Raw genomic sequence first — 14,908 nt, forward strand, 5'->3', positions numbered from 1 at the left:
CACTTCCCCGAGTATTTAGTTTGACGCTTAAACTTTGTAAAAGATCAGGGTTTCCTAACCTCTTTTGTATCTCGCACCTATAAAAATTTATCAATGATCCTTCACATCCCATACAAAAAAAAAATTATTCATATGTTTTATGGTAAAAATTAGTTGTTGGGATTTTAGTTGTTGGGAAGGTAAGAAGTTAATTTATAATAATTTATTATTACATAGTATTGTTTTATAGAAATTAACTATCATTTTAATATTATAAAATTATTATCCACGGTATCAAACTTCGCATAGCGATACGTAATGAATATATACGTACGGATACGTAAAAAATATATAATTTTAATAACATGTTATTTGATTTGATGGTAAAAGCGCCGGATTATTCCAGAATTCGTCCCAATCATTATTAATTACAATCGCTTCTCCTCGCACCCCCAAGAATGTTTCTTCGCACCCCCGGTTGGGAACCCTTGTAAAAGATAACAACGGTCCTCTCCGAATTCTGATATTGTCGTAGCGCGCACTCGAATTCTCAACTAGCCAAATGTTCTCGTTGCAATTTTGAGATGAAACGAACGACACGGCAAAACCGCGTCTCGCGTTATGTAACACCGTTAACGCGATCATATAATCGCGTTTTTGCGCGAGAGACGCAAAAACGCGATTTGTCTCGGGCGCGTCTCACGCGGAATGTCGACGGGAAGGAAAATATTGAGGGGAGGGCAGGGGAGGATTATGGAATCGCAGGGACTACATTAGAGCTTGATTTATTAGCGAACAATCCCGCGCCACCTTTCAAACGTGTAGAAATATCGTCACATAAATTCCGAAGAGCTTACGTCAAGCTTCTTCGTTTTTCCCGCGTCACGGCGACGCAGCGCGGACATCTTTCGGATTTATCGTCGCGAAGTTACAATTTCCATCCTTACAAGCAAATCGTTGTGATAGCGAGACGCTGACGTATACACGCTGGCTCAGCTAATTCATAATTTCGATGACGTTTCCCTGACGTCGCGTTATCGCGCTCGTCTCACGACAAACACACTCGCATCTCGCAATATGGTAATCATTCACGCCGGGCAAGCAAAGTTGTCACGGAAGTTCTCGAATTAAAGAGCGAAGAATAATTTAATAAAGCGAGAACCGGCCGAAAGTTGAATGTGCGGCAAATAAGAGGGAGCGAAGGAGAGGATTATCCGGTGCAATTCCTAGTGCGTTAAGGCATGGCGACTATTTCCGGAAGCAACGTTTTCGGCAGCGGTGGCGGCGGCGGCGGAATGCGACCGGAATAATGCCGCAATTTTACGCTTCGCGGAACGTTACGACATTTTGAGCGAGCCGCGCGGAATATTAACGACTTTGTTTGTTATTAACCGTCGCGAAAGTCTCTCGCGCCAAGTCGGGATTCTCGCTCGATCCTCCCCGCTCGCCGTGTAATCGTCCTGAGCGCGCTCCCAGCGCGGCGCGGCGTCGAAAGCACAATGCGCACAATTAATTGTCGCGAGATCTGCTACGGGTCATTCAAACCGCCGCCTGCTGAATTATTAACTTAGCTTTGTTATTTTAATTAGGCTTTACATGTAGCCCGCCGCCGTCGCCGCCGGCCTATGTCTATATGTCCGCTTAATTACTCGCCTCTCCTTACGTACCTTGTGTTATCGCTTAAATAAAATAAATTGAAAATACACGGAAGCGCGCGGACACGAAGTGTGCTGTACGGTGTGCGGGACGCAAACGCAACGGTGGACGTGAGATAAATCGAAATAACATAAAATAAAAAGAGAGAGAGAGAGAGAGAGAGAGAGAGAGAGAGAGAGAGAGAGAGGGAGGGAGGGATAGAGAGAGGCATCGCGGTAACAAAATCCAACGGCCAGGAGGACACTCCTAAAGGAGGATAATGCACGAATTGGTTATTCTCGAGTTTCCAGCACCTCGGGGCAATTAGATCCACGGGGCGGAAGCGCATTAGAAATTAATACAGCGCCGATCGTTATTTCGTGTCCTTATGGCCGTGTCGGAGCCTCTCTACGGTGTAATTCCAGACACTTTCCGCAACAATGCTGAGGAGCGGGCGCGTCCTGCGAGCGGAATTTTAAGCGAGCAGATCCAGGAAATTAGGAAGATTTGATCAGCCGGTACTGGAATTACAAATAACCTTATTATCGTGCCGCACACTGGCCTCGGCCCTGGCACTCGCGATTTATACCGAGCGCCGAATTTCCTTTTTAACCGGTGAAAGCGGAGCGGCATGGCGATTAGGTGATTTACATGGAGATCCTCGTGAGCGGGCGAGAGCGAGAGAGAGAGAGCGAGAGAGAGAGAGAGAGGGAGAACACGAGAACACACAATGCCACATCGAGAACCTTTTGTCTTACGTTAGCGATTAATTTGTTGCTCGGTCTGTCGTATCGGCTTGTTTCCTTGGAATTTCGCGCTCCCGCGTAATTCTATCCGCGAAATGCTATGCGAATTCTTATACGTTCTTTTCCTCTCTCCTTCTCTCTCTCTCTCTCTCTCTCTCTCTCTCTCTCTCTCTTTCTCTTCTTTTTTGTTGTTTCGCGCTAACGACGGATCTGTTTTGTTTGCCATTCGAGTTTACACGATTCAGTCCGTACATATTTGGGAGTTTATATTTTTCGAATTTTTATACCGGTGAAAGTTTCCTGCTCGCGGATTTAATTCTCGCTCGGGTTTGTATCTCGTCAAAATCCCTTCCTCCCCTTTACCCCGCCTTCCTCTCCGTATCTTTTCCTATTTTTCACTCCCCCCTCATACCCTTCGATAAGTCGCGCCAGCAATGAAGACAAATTGTCGGCGTCCCGCAGTTTTACGGAGACAGTAATTAATTGCCGGCCGCGTAACGACGCCGCTCCGACTATTGACACGCGTCGATTTTTAGATAGTTCTCTATTACGCTCCTCTCTAATGCAATACCCCTTATTATTAATTAATATCGCACGGGAGTAATCGTGCAATAACGGTTTTAGCAATAATAACAGCAAACAGAGGATAGTGAATAATTAAGTATTAGCAATAGTAATAATTAAATGACATGGATAGTAGATCGTACTATTTATACTTTACTGACAGAGATGATGCAGCAAATTATGATAATTAATTACGTCACAATTTAAGTATAACTAATATTATAACTAATTATGTATTCGACACAACACGTGTAGGATATGTATTAATTTGTTGATTGCGTTACGCTACGCTACGATACACATATAAGCAATTATTTTTGTACGTACGTTTTGTATTATATATAACATATAACATATAACATGTATAATATATAACATATAGCAATAACATACATTGAACATTGAACATCGAAAATTGATTAGCCTTAATTCGGCTGGAGGGAGGAAATTTAGTGGAGCAACGAGCTCCCTTATCGAAATGCCATTCAGCAGTCACCGCTTAATTCGATGACGCTATCGAGTTCATCGTCATCAGTCATCATCATACGGTTATTGTGAACCGAAGTGACACTTGTCAAGAAGAAGAGACTCAAAGTTCCCCAGCTTCCGTACTTTTGCCTCCTTCAGAACGAATTTCACATGATGACGAGGATAATAAGGACTCGTTAGTCACGTGGAATCAGCGACATACCGCCACGCAGAAAGCACGCTCGTTTGCCGACTTTTTCCTACCTTGATTGCGTTCGCTTCAACTCTCTTTTCGGGACGTTTCAAAAAAATGAGGCACGACGAAATAACGTAAATTACAATTACAAATGACGGAGAAACAAGCGTCATTAAAGCGCATCGTCATTAAAACCATCGATTTAGGTATGATTATACATCGATGTAAATTGATACAACGGTAAATCGAAAGTACAAATTTTCAGATTTTCAACATAACTTCTCCTTTTGGCTAAACGTAAATCTGCATTCTGACGTTCGAGGATTAAATGACTGGTATAAATGGAAAAATTATTATATAGCCGCTTATAAAGCTTTCAATTATAAAATTCATTTACTCTGTTTTGCAAAACCACACGGTGAATCGTAAAGCAGCGATTCAATTTAGCTCATGACCGAAATAAAAATTAATGACGGGTTTTAATTTCAAAAATCCACTGTAATTCTCGAGAAAGGACACGTACATTGCGAATAACAATAAAACATAAATCGTGCGGCTTCGTGTTTCAGGAATCAAGTCCCCCCCGTAGTTAAGACCCATCACTTATCGACGGGGTCTCGCAAGCAAAAATCGCGGTGGGACACCCGAAGGGTGCCAAGATTTACGAGGGACGCCGCTGGTTTGTACTCGCCATCTTTGAATCACCAGTCTCTGCGGAGGCGATAGGCGAGACTCGTTTCTCTCCATCCGAGCTTAAAAGTATTTCCTTGTTGCGCTCACCGCTCATTTGAACTAATAACTCGCGCATGATCCCTTACGGCGGGGATGTGCGCGGCCTTGAGAGCGCCGGTTACTTACAGGTGACCCGAGCCACCCCCGGCGCCGCCAGTTTTGCCCGTAGTTTTCCGGGGAGGAGAAAACTTTCGAATTTAATTCAGTTACTCTCGTCTACTTTGACACGCTCTGAGGCTTTTAAGCAGGATAAAGAGGCGACGTAGAAGGGTAATCAACTCCGGAAGACTTTCCGAAACGTTTGCAAATCGAAATGGGGCGACACGCCCCGCGTTAAAATCGCCTCGCATCATCAATATGAAAATATCTGGAGAGGATGTCCTACGAGGACGGAGGTCTAATTAGCGGCAAATGAAAAGTTACGGCACTTGGGGTTTTTCCTTCTTAGGATATGTTAAACCAGCTCGTGCTGTTTGCCGTGATGTTTGCAACCAACCGAGTAACACCCTTGAAAGGGGATTCGCTACATCATCAATTTGTTGTGGACTGTTAACGCGTAAAATAAACCCAAAGTAAGCCTGTGTGAGCCGAACGATCCAAAGCACCGTAATTTCCCCTTTGCCTAAATTAACAATACACGCTTGATCCGGATATCCCTATGTTGATGTCTCGCATTGTTGCGGCGTCCGGTTAATTTGACGCTAAGGACAGATATCAGAACGATAAATGTTTAGCATTACGAAGCACCGCGTTGTTGCACGCGTCGTCTGAGCGTGTACCGTTGGGTTGTTGTTTTCGAAGGTATGTCGTTGCCAAGTCCCGCTGAAAAGCGTGTTTGCGCTCGCACGCACACACACACACACACACACACACACACACACACACAGAGACAGACAGACACACATATGTACACTCGGAAAATCAGCCGATGAAACTCGGCTTCGATGAAAGTCGATTTCCGCGGCTATTTCCGTAGCTTTAATATTAATTATTAGCTGCGCCGAGGATTTTGCCGCGGATAAAATCATTTATTAATCGGTAAATAATAAACGACCACATATACCGATAGCAGCCCCATTATAGAATCGCTACGTGTGTGTGTGTGTGTGTGTGTGTGTGTGGGCTCCCAATGTAACTGGATAATGGCGTTTCGCCTAAATAAATCTCTCGCTTGACTTCGCCCGCGTAAATAACCGATAATTAACAACGACCGGTTAACGGATCTCCCGCATTATTATTATATAATTTTTACATAAATATATTTTTCGTTTCAATCGAAAGCCTACGAAGGGCGCGTAATTGTTTATATACGCTAAACGTGAAAGAACAGCCGGTCGTACCGTGCAAATATTTAAATAAAAATCTCTGTCGTTATTTCGCTGTTTGTATTCCGTCGAGAGATCGCTCTTCCTCCGATGGATTTTACTCTGTGCAATCTCTTATATTTTTATATTCATTAAGATCTCATTTGGAGTTTTATTGTGCCGTATTTAGAATTATTAAGTTTAATTAAGTTAAGCAACTAGTTTCAACTTTTCCTTTTTAATACCAGCTGAAATTATCTCAGCCTTAGCACATCGAAAGTTAATCAGCTCCGGCGTGTAACTCTTCAATCCTCTTCTTTAATCCTTTCGTTGCCATATTTCTCGGAGTCAGAAACTTGTCCGCCTCGGCTAACTAATTTTAGTACAATTTGAAATTTAATTCTAGAATTTTAAGTCGATTTAAGACCCGAATGCTGACTAACTCAATTTATCAGAATTTATTACGGATGTTGCACACTTCCGGCCGAGTTCGCTTTTTAAAACAGAATTATGAGTGAACCCTACATGTATATGTATATATGTGTGTGTGTGTGTGTGTGTGTGTGTTTGTGTGATTGTATCTACACAATACACAAAGTTAGTCGCGCGGTCTTAATTCATCTAATCGAATTTAGCTGAAATCGTAATAAGTCTCATTAAAAGCGAAACACCCGACACAACTTCCCTCCTTGCGGCACGACGCGCTTCGCCAATCCGATAGACACCGGAGCGTCCATCACCGTGAATAAGTAACGACAAAGGAGCGGTGTGATCCTTGAAGAATTGGAGCTCAACCGAGAACGCGGAACAATAGGAACGGATCGGCCGATCGCGGAATACGTTTAAATATACCTCCGTGCGGGAAACGGAGCCCGAGAGGGGTAGTCTCGAACGCGGCGTGACGGGGGAGGGGGCGAGGAAATAGCAAGGGCAACGGTAGAAATAAAAGTCGAAAGCCTGAGCGAGCGAGACGAGGCTGCGAGGGAAATAAAAAGGAATTGTCACCGTCCGGGTAGCTGCAACCATCCTTGTAACCGCGCCGCCCGCGGCTGTTTTCTCTCTGCGCACCCCCCTCCCCCCGCCCCGTCCACCCCCTCCCACCTGCCAGCCCCGTTGTGCTCTTTACAACCACTGTCATTTGTTTTTACGTTTACTCCTCGTCGTTCTTGAAAACCCTTCGTGAGAGACCCGTCGTACTGCGAGATTTCGTCGAGAAAACGGAAGAAACGAGACTGTCGCGCGGGACATACTACGAAGCTCCTTAGGCGCTCGAGGAATCCGCAATTTTTTGCCGCATGAATATTCATTAACATAAAGTTGGAGTTTTAATCCTAACCGTTACGTCCACCCTAAGAGGATTACCTGCGCGATCGGGCGGTATATCGTGTGCCGCGGACGTCTTTTACGGGTGTGACACGCGATATTGTGTCAAAAAAATAAAGATACATTCATTCTCCGCATCGAGGCTATTTCCGTTGATAATTGCAAAAGCGGAATAGAGCCATTTATTTGCCTCGGGAGACTCCGCTTGGCACTCCGCAGCGTGATCTGCGTCTGGCGGAACGTAGATGCGCACCAGACGTATGATAAAGATCAAATTTGAGCAGAATTATAAAATTTAACGAAATATAATTAAACTCTCTCCCTCTCTCTCTCTCTCTCTCTCTCTCTCTCTAAAATTTGTGAAAATCACGAAATTCGGAGTGAGAACTCAGAAGGAAAATCATAAGTACAGAGAGAGAGAGAGAGAGAGAGAGAGGGAGAGGAGCCTCGTAGATTCGGCTCTATCTACCTTTGCAATTGTCGTAAAAAGGATAATCATTACTCACGGAATGTGAAGTTGGTGGGTTTCACGATCCTCGGGCATACTCTGAAGAGTCCCAGCTTGAACCTCACGCTGACCACATTCGCGAAATTTCTCGGCAGATTCGGCAGGGCGAGCTTCTCCTCGGTGTGGAGCCAGGTGGGACCCAGAAGGGCGGTGCTGAGGGCCGCCAATGCAGCGAGCCCGCATACTACGCCGCACCTGGTCAACCTGATTCCACCTGGACCACCTGAGCAGCACATTTTCGTCTCTCGAGTGGTCCTCAGGGTGACATCGTTAGCGAATCACCTGCTCAATGTGTACAATGAGCCTCGATTTATGCGGCTCGTCCTTGTGACTCTTTGCATGTTCCGGATCTTCCGAGTTTCCTTGCAGCTATCGCGTCGACGTCCTCGTCCTTGCGGAAGCGAGCTTCGTGCTCAATGTTCTCTGGAGCAAGGAACTTTACGGCAGGTCACAGTCTTTCGGCTGTACTCCGTTCCAACATTCACCGCACAATTTGCTTCTTCGTGAAGTTCCCGACGATTTTTATCCCCGTGTCTTCCTTCTATTTTTAACCTAATGCATTCAGCAAAAGTCACACCCTTTCCCAACCCACGCTCGGCTCCACGGGCTCTTTGACAAATCCCTGGATGATATTTGCCTCAGAGAGACCTCTGCTCCGCGAATCGAACCAGAAATTATTATTTATCGTAACGTCTGTAATCTCAAGCGTGAAAACGTGCCAGGAAGGAACTTGATATATCTACCGCGCCAAGGAACAGAGTCTGGGTGGCTTCACGTACACTTTACAAGCGACACCAGGATACTCGCGAGAGTGATACTGCGGCGGCGCAAAAAAATCCTTTTGAAGGGGGGAGGGGGGGGGGGGAGAGGACGACCGTTAATGGATTTCTCGTTATGTGGAGAAACCATTAAAACGTTTGCTCGTTCTCGAAGAAATTAATTCCGATTGCCGTTATCGCAGCGGGCTTGAAAAGAAGCTAGAGAACGACCGTGAGGATGGAAGGGTGGGTCGCCATTATCGCCACCGCATTTTCCGCGTCGGAAGTGGATGGCAGTGAGAGCCTCCGGCTTTTCCGATGATTCTCTTTCCCGTGAAGGGGGTGAAAGGCGAGCATCGCGTTCTCGCATGCGAGCGAAAATAATCCAGCCGGAGGGTGAGAGTAGGAGGGCGGGAGAGCTCGAGTGAGAGAATGCTTACGAAATTTGAATACTTCGGAAACCTTCGATACTTGGCTCTCGAAGGAAGTAATGAGGAAGTATGAAGGAAGTAATTTCAATTTACCGGCTCGGATGAACCTCACGGATTTACAGGGGGGAACTCCGAATTTACAGAATGGCGCCGACACTAACAAGACGCCGCGCCGCTCGGTCCGTGCGTCATCGTCAACCGAGCCGGCCGGAAAACCGCGGAAAAACGCGAGGAACGCTCCCCTCGATTCCGCCGCTAAAATCCCGGCGTCGGCGCTGCTGCAAAACGTATTTTCAGTTTGCCGACAAAAATCACCCGCCGCGGCCGCCGACGCAAAATAATAGCGACAATTACTTCTTGCCCCGCTCGAGCCGAGCGCGGTCTGGTCACGGCGAGAAAAAAAAAAAGCAAAGGTCAGGTGTGTCGTTCGGTGCGCGACGGGACGTGTGTGTGTGTGTGTGTGTTCATATTGACGTGCGTAATACACGGCCGTAATACACGCGCTCGCGCGAGCGATTTACGTCCGCGCTGCAGATGGCAGTTGCAATTACAGCGTCGTTCTTTCAGAGCCGGTCTAATTAATTGAAAAACGGCGTACAGCCGTGACGGCAGTTGCGGAGGGTCCTCGAAAGATTTCCGGTCTTGTTAGGAAGCAGTTTCGAGTGCTGCTTAAGCTTGTTCCACCTCTCTTTTTCCCTTCGACGAAGACCCACCCTGTGCCGCCCTTCGCCGCACCTCCTAAGTATCACGTAATTAAAAGTTCGAATCGACCGCGATTCGCGCCTGACGGAGACCTTCCACCACCTCCCCGCCGACACTTCCCGTACTACGTAATCCAAGGGGGAGAGAATGAAGGTGAGAGGGAAAGGAGGGGGCCAGGGGAGAGAGAGAGAGAGAGAGAGAGACGCTTCCTCAGTGGGTGCATCTTTCTTTTTCCTTCCTTTCGTCCTTTTGTAATTACTCTTTCTTGAGAACTTTGGCCGGTCGGGAATCCAGAAATTCCACAACGGGATTTCTACCCTCTCGTGGCCGGCGAGTAATAGAGAAAAGGGGAGGCCCTGGTGAGATTCGAGAACTCTTTGTCAACCTCGTTCTTTCCGTTCAGTGTAAACAAACGCTCTGATTAGAGTCGCGATCGGTTTGATCCTCTCTCTCTCTCTCTCTCTCTCTCTCTCTCTCTCTCTCTCTCTCAGGTTTAACGCAATAACCGATCTTTGGATATGCGACTCGATAGAATAATTTAACACTTTGGGACCGGTGGGAAAACGCGAGCGCGCGCCCTCTCGATAAGTCTCTCCAGCGGGTAATTTCTGCTTGCCAAATTATCACGCTAAACAATAAATAATAAGCATTAGGTTGAAAACGGATAGCGCTTTGTGTGTGTGTGTGTGAGCGTGCAATATTATATCGTTATAATATTAAAATGTAATACCGCTATGTATCAATATAATGTGACAATTCGCGCTGTGTGAGCGCGAGCGTTATAAGCAAATGCGCTCGTTATAAATCGAGATTGTTACATTAACGTTCCGATATTATCGTTATTATTGCTATTATGTAAATAAGAATAAAATTAACGGAGGAGATTACGAGCGGTACCCGAGCCGGCGGCAATAGCGAGGACTGTTAATTGCGTCCGTGGGAAACCAAAATTTGTGAAAACGTTCGAATGTATTATGATTAACCGCGGCCGATCATCGTCGGGCGAATTCGAAAGAGATTTCATCGACACTTTCAGCCCCGGCCGGCCCCTGTCATAGGCCGGAGCTGTTTTGCTGCAGACGCATTCCGGTAGCGGGATATCCGGTCGGACCAGGGACAATAGTCGATAAAAATGGCTGTCAAATGTTGCGGAGCCGGCAAACAAAACGGCCGTATCGCGTATGTGCGAGCGAGAGTCCGTCCGTCTGTTTTTTCCAAGCCCGGTCCAGCGATTCAGAGGGCGAGTCGCGCGCCGGACGTTCCTGCGGCCCGACGTTGCGCTGAGCTTTTCAGGACTGCGGTAGCCCGGAATTCCCCGCGCGCGCACGGAAGATGGATAGACGGATAAGCAGGGGTGAATACTTCGAGAGAGCGAGAATTCGAGCGCGAGTATTCAAAATCGCACCGCCGTGGTGCTTAAATTCAAGCTCATTTTCAACCGGCTGTCTGCGAGACGACCAGTAGTGTACGATAAATTCCTGTTACCCTGTGGTTACTTTTTCAATCTCGCCCTCACAAGTTGAGTCGAAAAGTCAGAAAATTACTGTAGACCGTGGAAAACTATGCTTCTTGGAGCAGTGAGAATTTTCGTGTTGAGCAGCCTTGTTTGTGCCGCGATAAGTTGCAGCTTGTTAAGTGCCGCGGGCGAGGCTCAAGTATTGCGGGGGGGGGGAGAGGGAGAGGGCTGGAGAAGGAATATTAAGTTGTTTCCTCCAGTTCCGCAAACAACGGTCCCCCTGAAGACACCCCGGTGAGATTTTAGCCGGTAAGAGTCCGGCATAACCCTCGCCTCTCGCAAAGGGCGAGGGTATCCACGAGGATTCCCCTACCGTTATCAAAGAAAAAAAGGCCCAAGTATCGGAACGAGAGGATGACTTTCCGAAAAATCAAAGCGTCACCCTTTCTGCTGGCTCAAGGGGAGCGTTAGGTGCGACACAATGCGAAACACCGCCGATCGAATAACAGGCCGAGTCGGATATCGTGAACGGAGAATTCTGGTATGAATTCGCGGTGTGCATGCATCACTCGAATTGTTATCTTTAATCGCGAAATTCGTAGTACGATGGACGACGGGCGAGATTGGAGTTATCTCGCAGAAATCGCTCAATATCCGAGTCATCCGCCGTATATTCGACCTGTGCAGGAGCTGCACAGGTCTTTTATTTGCCCAATAAACTCCGATGAGTGTCGTCGGACGTTACTGCGCGCGGCACTCTCACTTACACGGCAAAGCGGACATGTAATCTGCCTATGATATGTACATACGGGATAGTATAATAAGGGGAAAATACACAAGTGTGCCACACCCTGTATAACTATCATTAACGAACGATAGCAGGCACGTAGCCGTACTAATTAAGCTCGATCCGGAACACGGCTCGGTTTCAGCGAAACGAGTCACCGTAAAATCGTGCGAGGACGAGCGCGCGCCGGCGCGACGATTTTCACGGTTTCCGCGTCGCGACGAGCGATTTCCGCGTCCGCGAGCTCTAATCAAACCCGACGCGATGCAGCGGCGGAAAAAAAGGGCGTTCGTTAAAATCTCGACGCGCCCGGGATCCGCGCCAATCCCGGACGAATCGCCAAGAGCCAGCGTAATTTCGGTGTCGTCTCGCGGATTTCCCGGCGAGCCCACGGGAAATTACAAATTACGCGTTTTTCAATCGAAAAAACGGTGAGTCGCGCCCGCCGGGAAATGCCGGCGCGACGCGAAAATTTCGGATCAACGGCGCGTCCTCGATCGCGATCGGGAAATCCAGAGGGAAAGGTAGAGCGAGGGGAGGACGCGAGAGCGACAGAGCGTGAGACAGCGAGAGAGAGAGAGAGAGAGAGAGAGAGGGAACAATTTAAAACGATTGCGTCGCGCGGAAAAATATTTGCCTCGCGCAAAACAATTCCCGTTGCGCGAGGAAATATTTACCTTGCATTAGAACGATTTCGCGGTGGACGAATGTTTTAGCACTTTCGAGAAGGATCGAGTTGCACGCAGTTTTCAAACGCGAGGTAGGATATTTTACGCGTAATGTATATTTCGTTGCGCGTAACAAATATCTTCTCCCTTGCGCTAGTGAACATTTTTTGCTGTACATATTTATAGAGGAAAAATAGAGAGAGAGAGAGAGAGAGAGAGAGAGGGCACGTTTGTACTGTAAGTAAGCACCGCCACTTAATTTCGACGCGTACAATTTTAATCTCGCCATGAAAGTTATTTCATTTGCTCCTCGAGCAGTTAACCGTTGATTAACTCTCAAACGTAGCGTTCGCAACGCGACGCTACTATCGAACGCAGATGAGACATTAAGCGCGCCGTTGTGCGTTTCGTGGCGGTCGAGAAAATATCTGCTGCTTAATGTGTGACGGGCGAAAAAAAAGCGCTGGGAAAAATTTGGTGTTGCTGAGCGCGCTTCCGCAATTCAGGCCACTCCGTACATGTCTCTTCGAAGTCATTACCGACGTGTCAGTGTCAGACGACCGTTCCTCCAACCCTCCTGAGCGGAAAAAGCGGAGGGCGCCATGCGCGATATTTTTCTACTGTCACGAGCGACCGCTCGTCCCAAATCCTGGACAGGACCATAGGGTCCTGGCGAGCAGTGCGCGGATTAGGGTGTGTTCCGACCGCGAGATTATGCGGGAGAATCCGAGCCTCCCAATGTGTCCGAGCCTAAGAATGTCAACGTTGTTGACGAATCGGATAAATATATTCGCCGTTTTATTTGCAGAGCGCGAAAGTAAAATTTAACAATCGCGCTGAAAATAGCTCGAAAATGTACGCGAGCATCCCAGAGCTAAAAGATCCACCGAGTCCAAAGTGTAACGTACAAATACCGGGACAAATGTTAAGCAATGCAAAGCGGACATTTACGTTAAATAGATTGGTGAATTTGATGAGATTGGTGGTGGGAGGATAAGCAGAGCGCTTGAAACGAAAATCTTCGACATGACGAAGCGACGTGACGCCGAGGAATCTTCGGAAGAAAGATGCGAAACCATGAGAAACAATCGGGCGATTCGCGCTGGATTAAGTATCTCGGCGGAACAGTTGTGAGTTTCAGCGGGATCCAAAGACGCAAAGCTGCAAGTACTCGGCAAATATTTGAGGGGAACGACTTAGCGCAAAGTCGAAGGATCAGCCAACATTTAAAGGAAACGAATCAAATACGTAAAGCCCCAAAAGCGTCCTCCGCTCTCTCTCTCTCTCTCTCTCTCTCTCTCTCTCTGAAGTGCGGAAGTGGAAAATACAAAAATTACAGAACGAAGCCGGCGGATATTCATCGCGCGGCGATACGTTTTCCGAGGCTTCGAGGTTGAAACTTTGAGTTTCGTAGCACTAATGACTCGTGTTAATAAGCGGATTATGCCCGACGATCCGTCTGACTCGGAGCGATTCCGCAAATTACTGCGATACGAAATTACTGGGATATCGTCGCGAGCCAATCACGCCGCCAGTCACCGTAGACGCCGTGGCTGATGAAGGACATAAGGATTAGGAATACAGAAACTCGAGTATCCGGCCTCGAGGAGACTCAACTCGCACTGACAGCTCAAATATTACACCGTCCCGCGGGCTGCTGTGTCAACGGCATTAATAATCCGCGTCTGCGGCCTCTCGAGTTATCTCGGATGACGGTCTCTTCCGGAGACCTAAGAGTCGCCGATTACTCCCCGTCCGCGAGCGATCGGCGAACGTGCGAATTGGAAAACGGTGCCGCTCCGAGCCGCGTGAAGAACCCACCTCCTGCAGGCCGTAACGCAGGGACATCTGGATTCTCGCGAGTTCTTCGGCGTATTATTAATAACGCCAGCGATGCATGTTGCTCGAAATCCTTGACGACGCTCGACGACGCGTTCACTGGAGTGCTCACGAGCGGAATTGCTCGGCTTATCACGTCGCGAGGCGATCACGTAGCCGCCGCGGTGTTTGCGAGCGATACGCACGCGCGCGTGCACGTGTCCTGCGGAGCGGAGCACACAGCGAGAAAAGTTGCTGACCCCTGCGGAGCCATCGCGTCACACGAGAGAATCATCCGATAATCGGCCACAATCGCGGAACTCGACGGCGTCGACGCGGCACGGGCTACCTCGAGCTGCTATGTTCGATCCGCTCGACGGCTGGTAGCGTACTGGCCCTTCGTAAATGCACGCCTCCACCGAACGACGCTGGGCGAACGTCGCGACGGCAGCGGAAGAGGGCGGAAGCGGCGCCAAGAGGGGGTGGGTATGATGCCAAGAGGGTGAGCGTCTCGCTCGGCGAGACCGCATCATCATCGCGATTTTTGACGGCGACTTTTACGAACCGTCATGGACGGGGGGCTTCGGCCGCAAAATTCTTCGCCGAGTTTTTCACGCCGATTTTGCACGGCGCGAATGTGAGATGGCGCAAAGGCGCGCGGATTTTTATACGCCCCGCACGGTGGAAGCGAGGGAATGAAACGAGCCCTGGGAATTATTTCAAGCGTTGCTGAAACAGTAAGATACACTGACAACCCAGAGATCCAGAGATGGAATATATTTAGAATAATAATTCAGGATCAAGAGTGAAGGATGTTTAGAATTTCGAGACGA

General features: G+C 47.9%; 1 protein-coding gene across 8 annotated transcripts in view; it reads right to left on the minus strand.

The window, feature by feature from the left end:
- Positions 1 to 14,478, minus strand: part of LOC105182170 (uncharacterized) — a 110,300-nt gene extending 95,822 nt beyond the window's left edge. Inside the window, exons 1-2 of one of the 8 annotated variants that reach the window (XM_025302751.1) lie at positions 14,079 to 14,478; positions 7,454 to 8,105 (exon numbers count right to left, since the gene is read on the minus strand). In XM_025302751.1, coding sequence (XP_025158536.1) covers positions 7,454 to 7,691 — 238 coding nt within the window. In that variant the 5' untranslated portion in view covers positions 7,692 to 8,105; positions 14,079 to 14,478. The other 7 variants (XM_025302753.1, XM_025302748.1, XM_019840927.2 and 4 more) reach the window with 7 other exon arrangements.
- Positions 14,479 to 14,908: the final 430 nt, after the last annotated feature.

This window comes from Harpegnathos saltator, unplaced genomic scaffold, assembly GCF_003227715.2.
Source record: "Harpegnathos saltator strain DR-91 unplaced genomic scaffold, Hsal_v8.6 scaffold51, whole genome shotgun sequence".
In the NCBI taxonomy this organism is placed as follows: domain Eukaryota; kingdom Metazoa; phylum Arthropoda; class Insecta; order Hymenoptera; family Formicidae; genus Harpegnathos; species Harpegnathos saltator.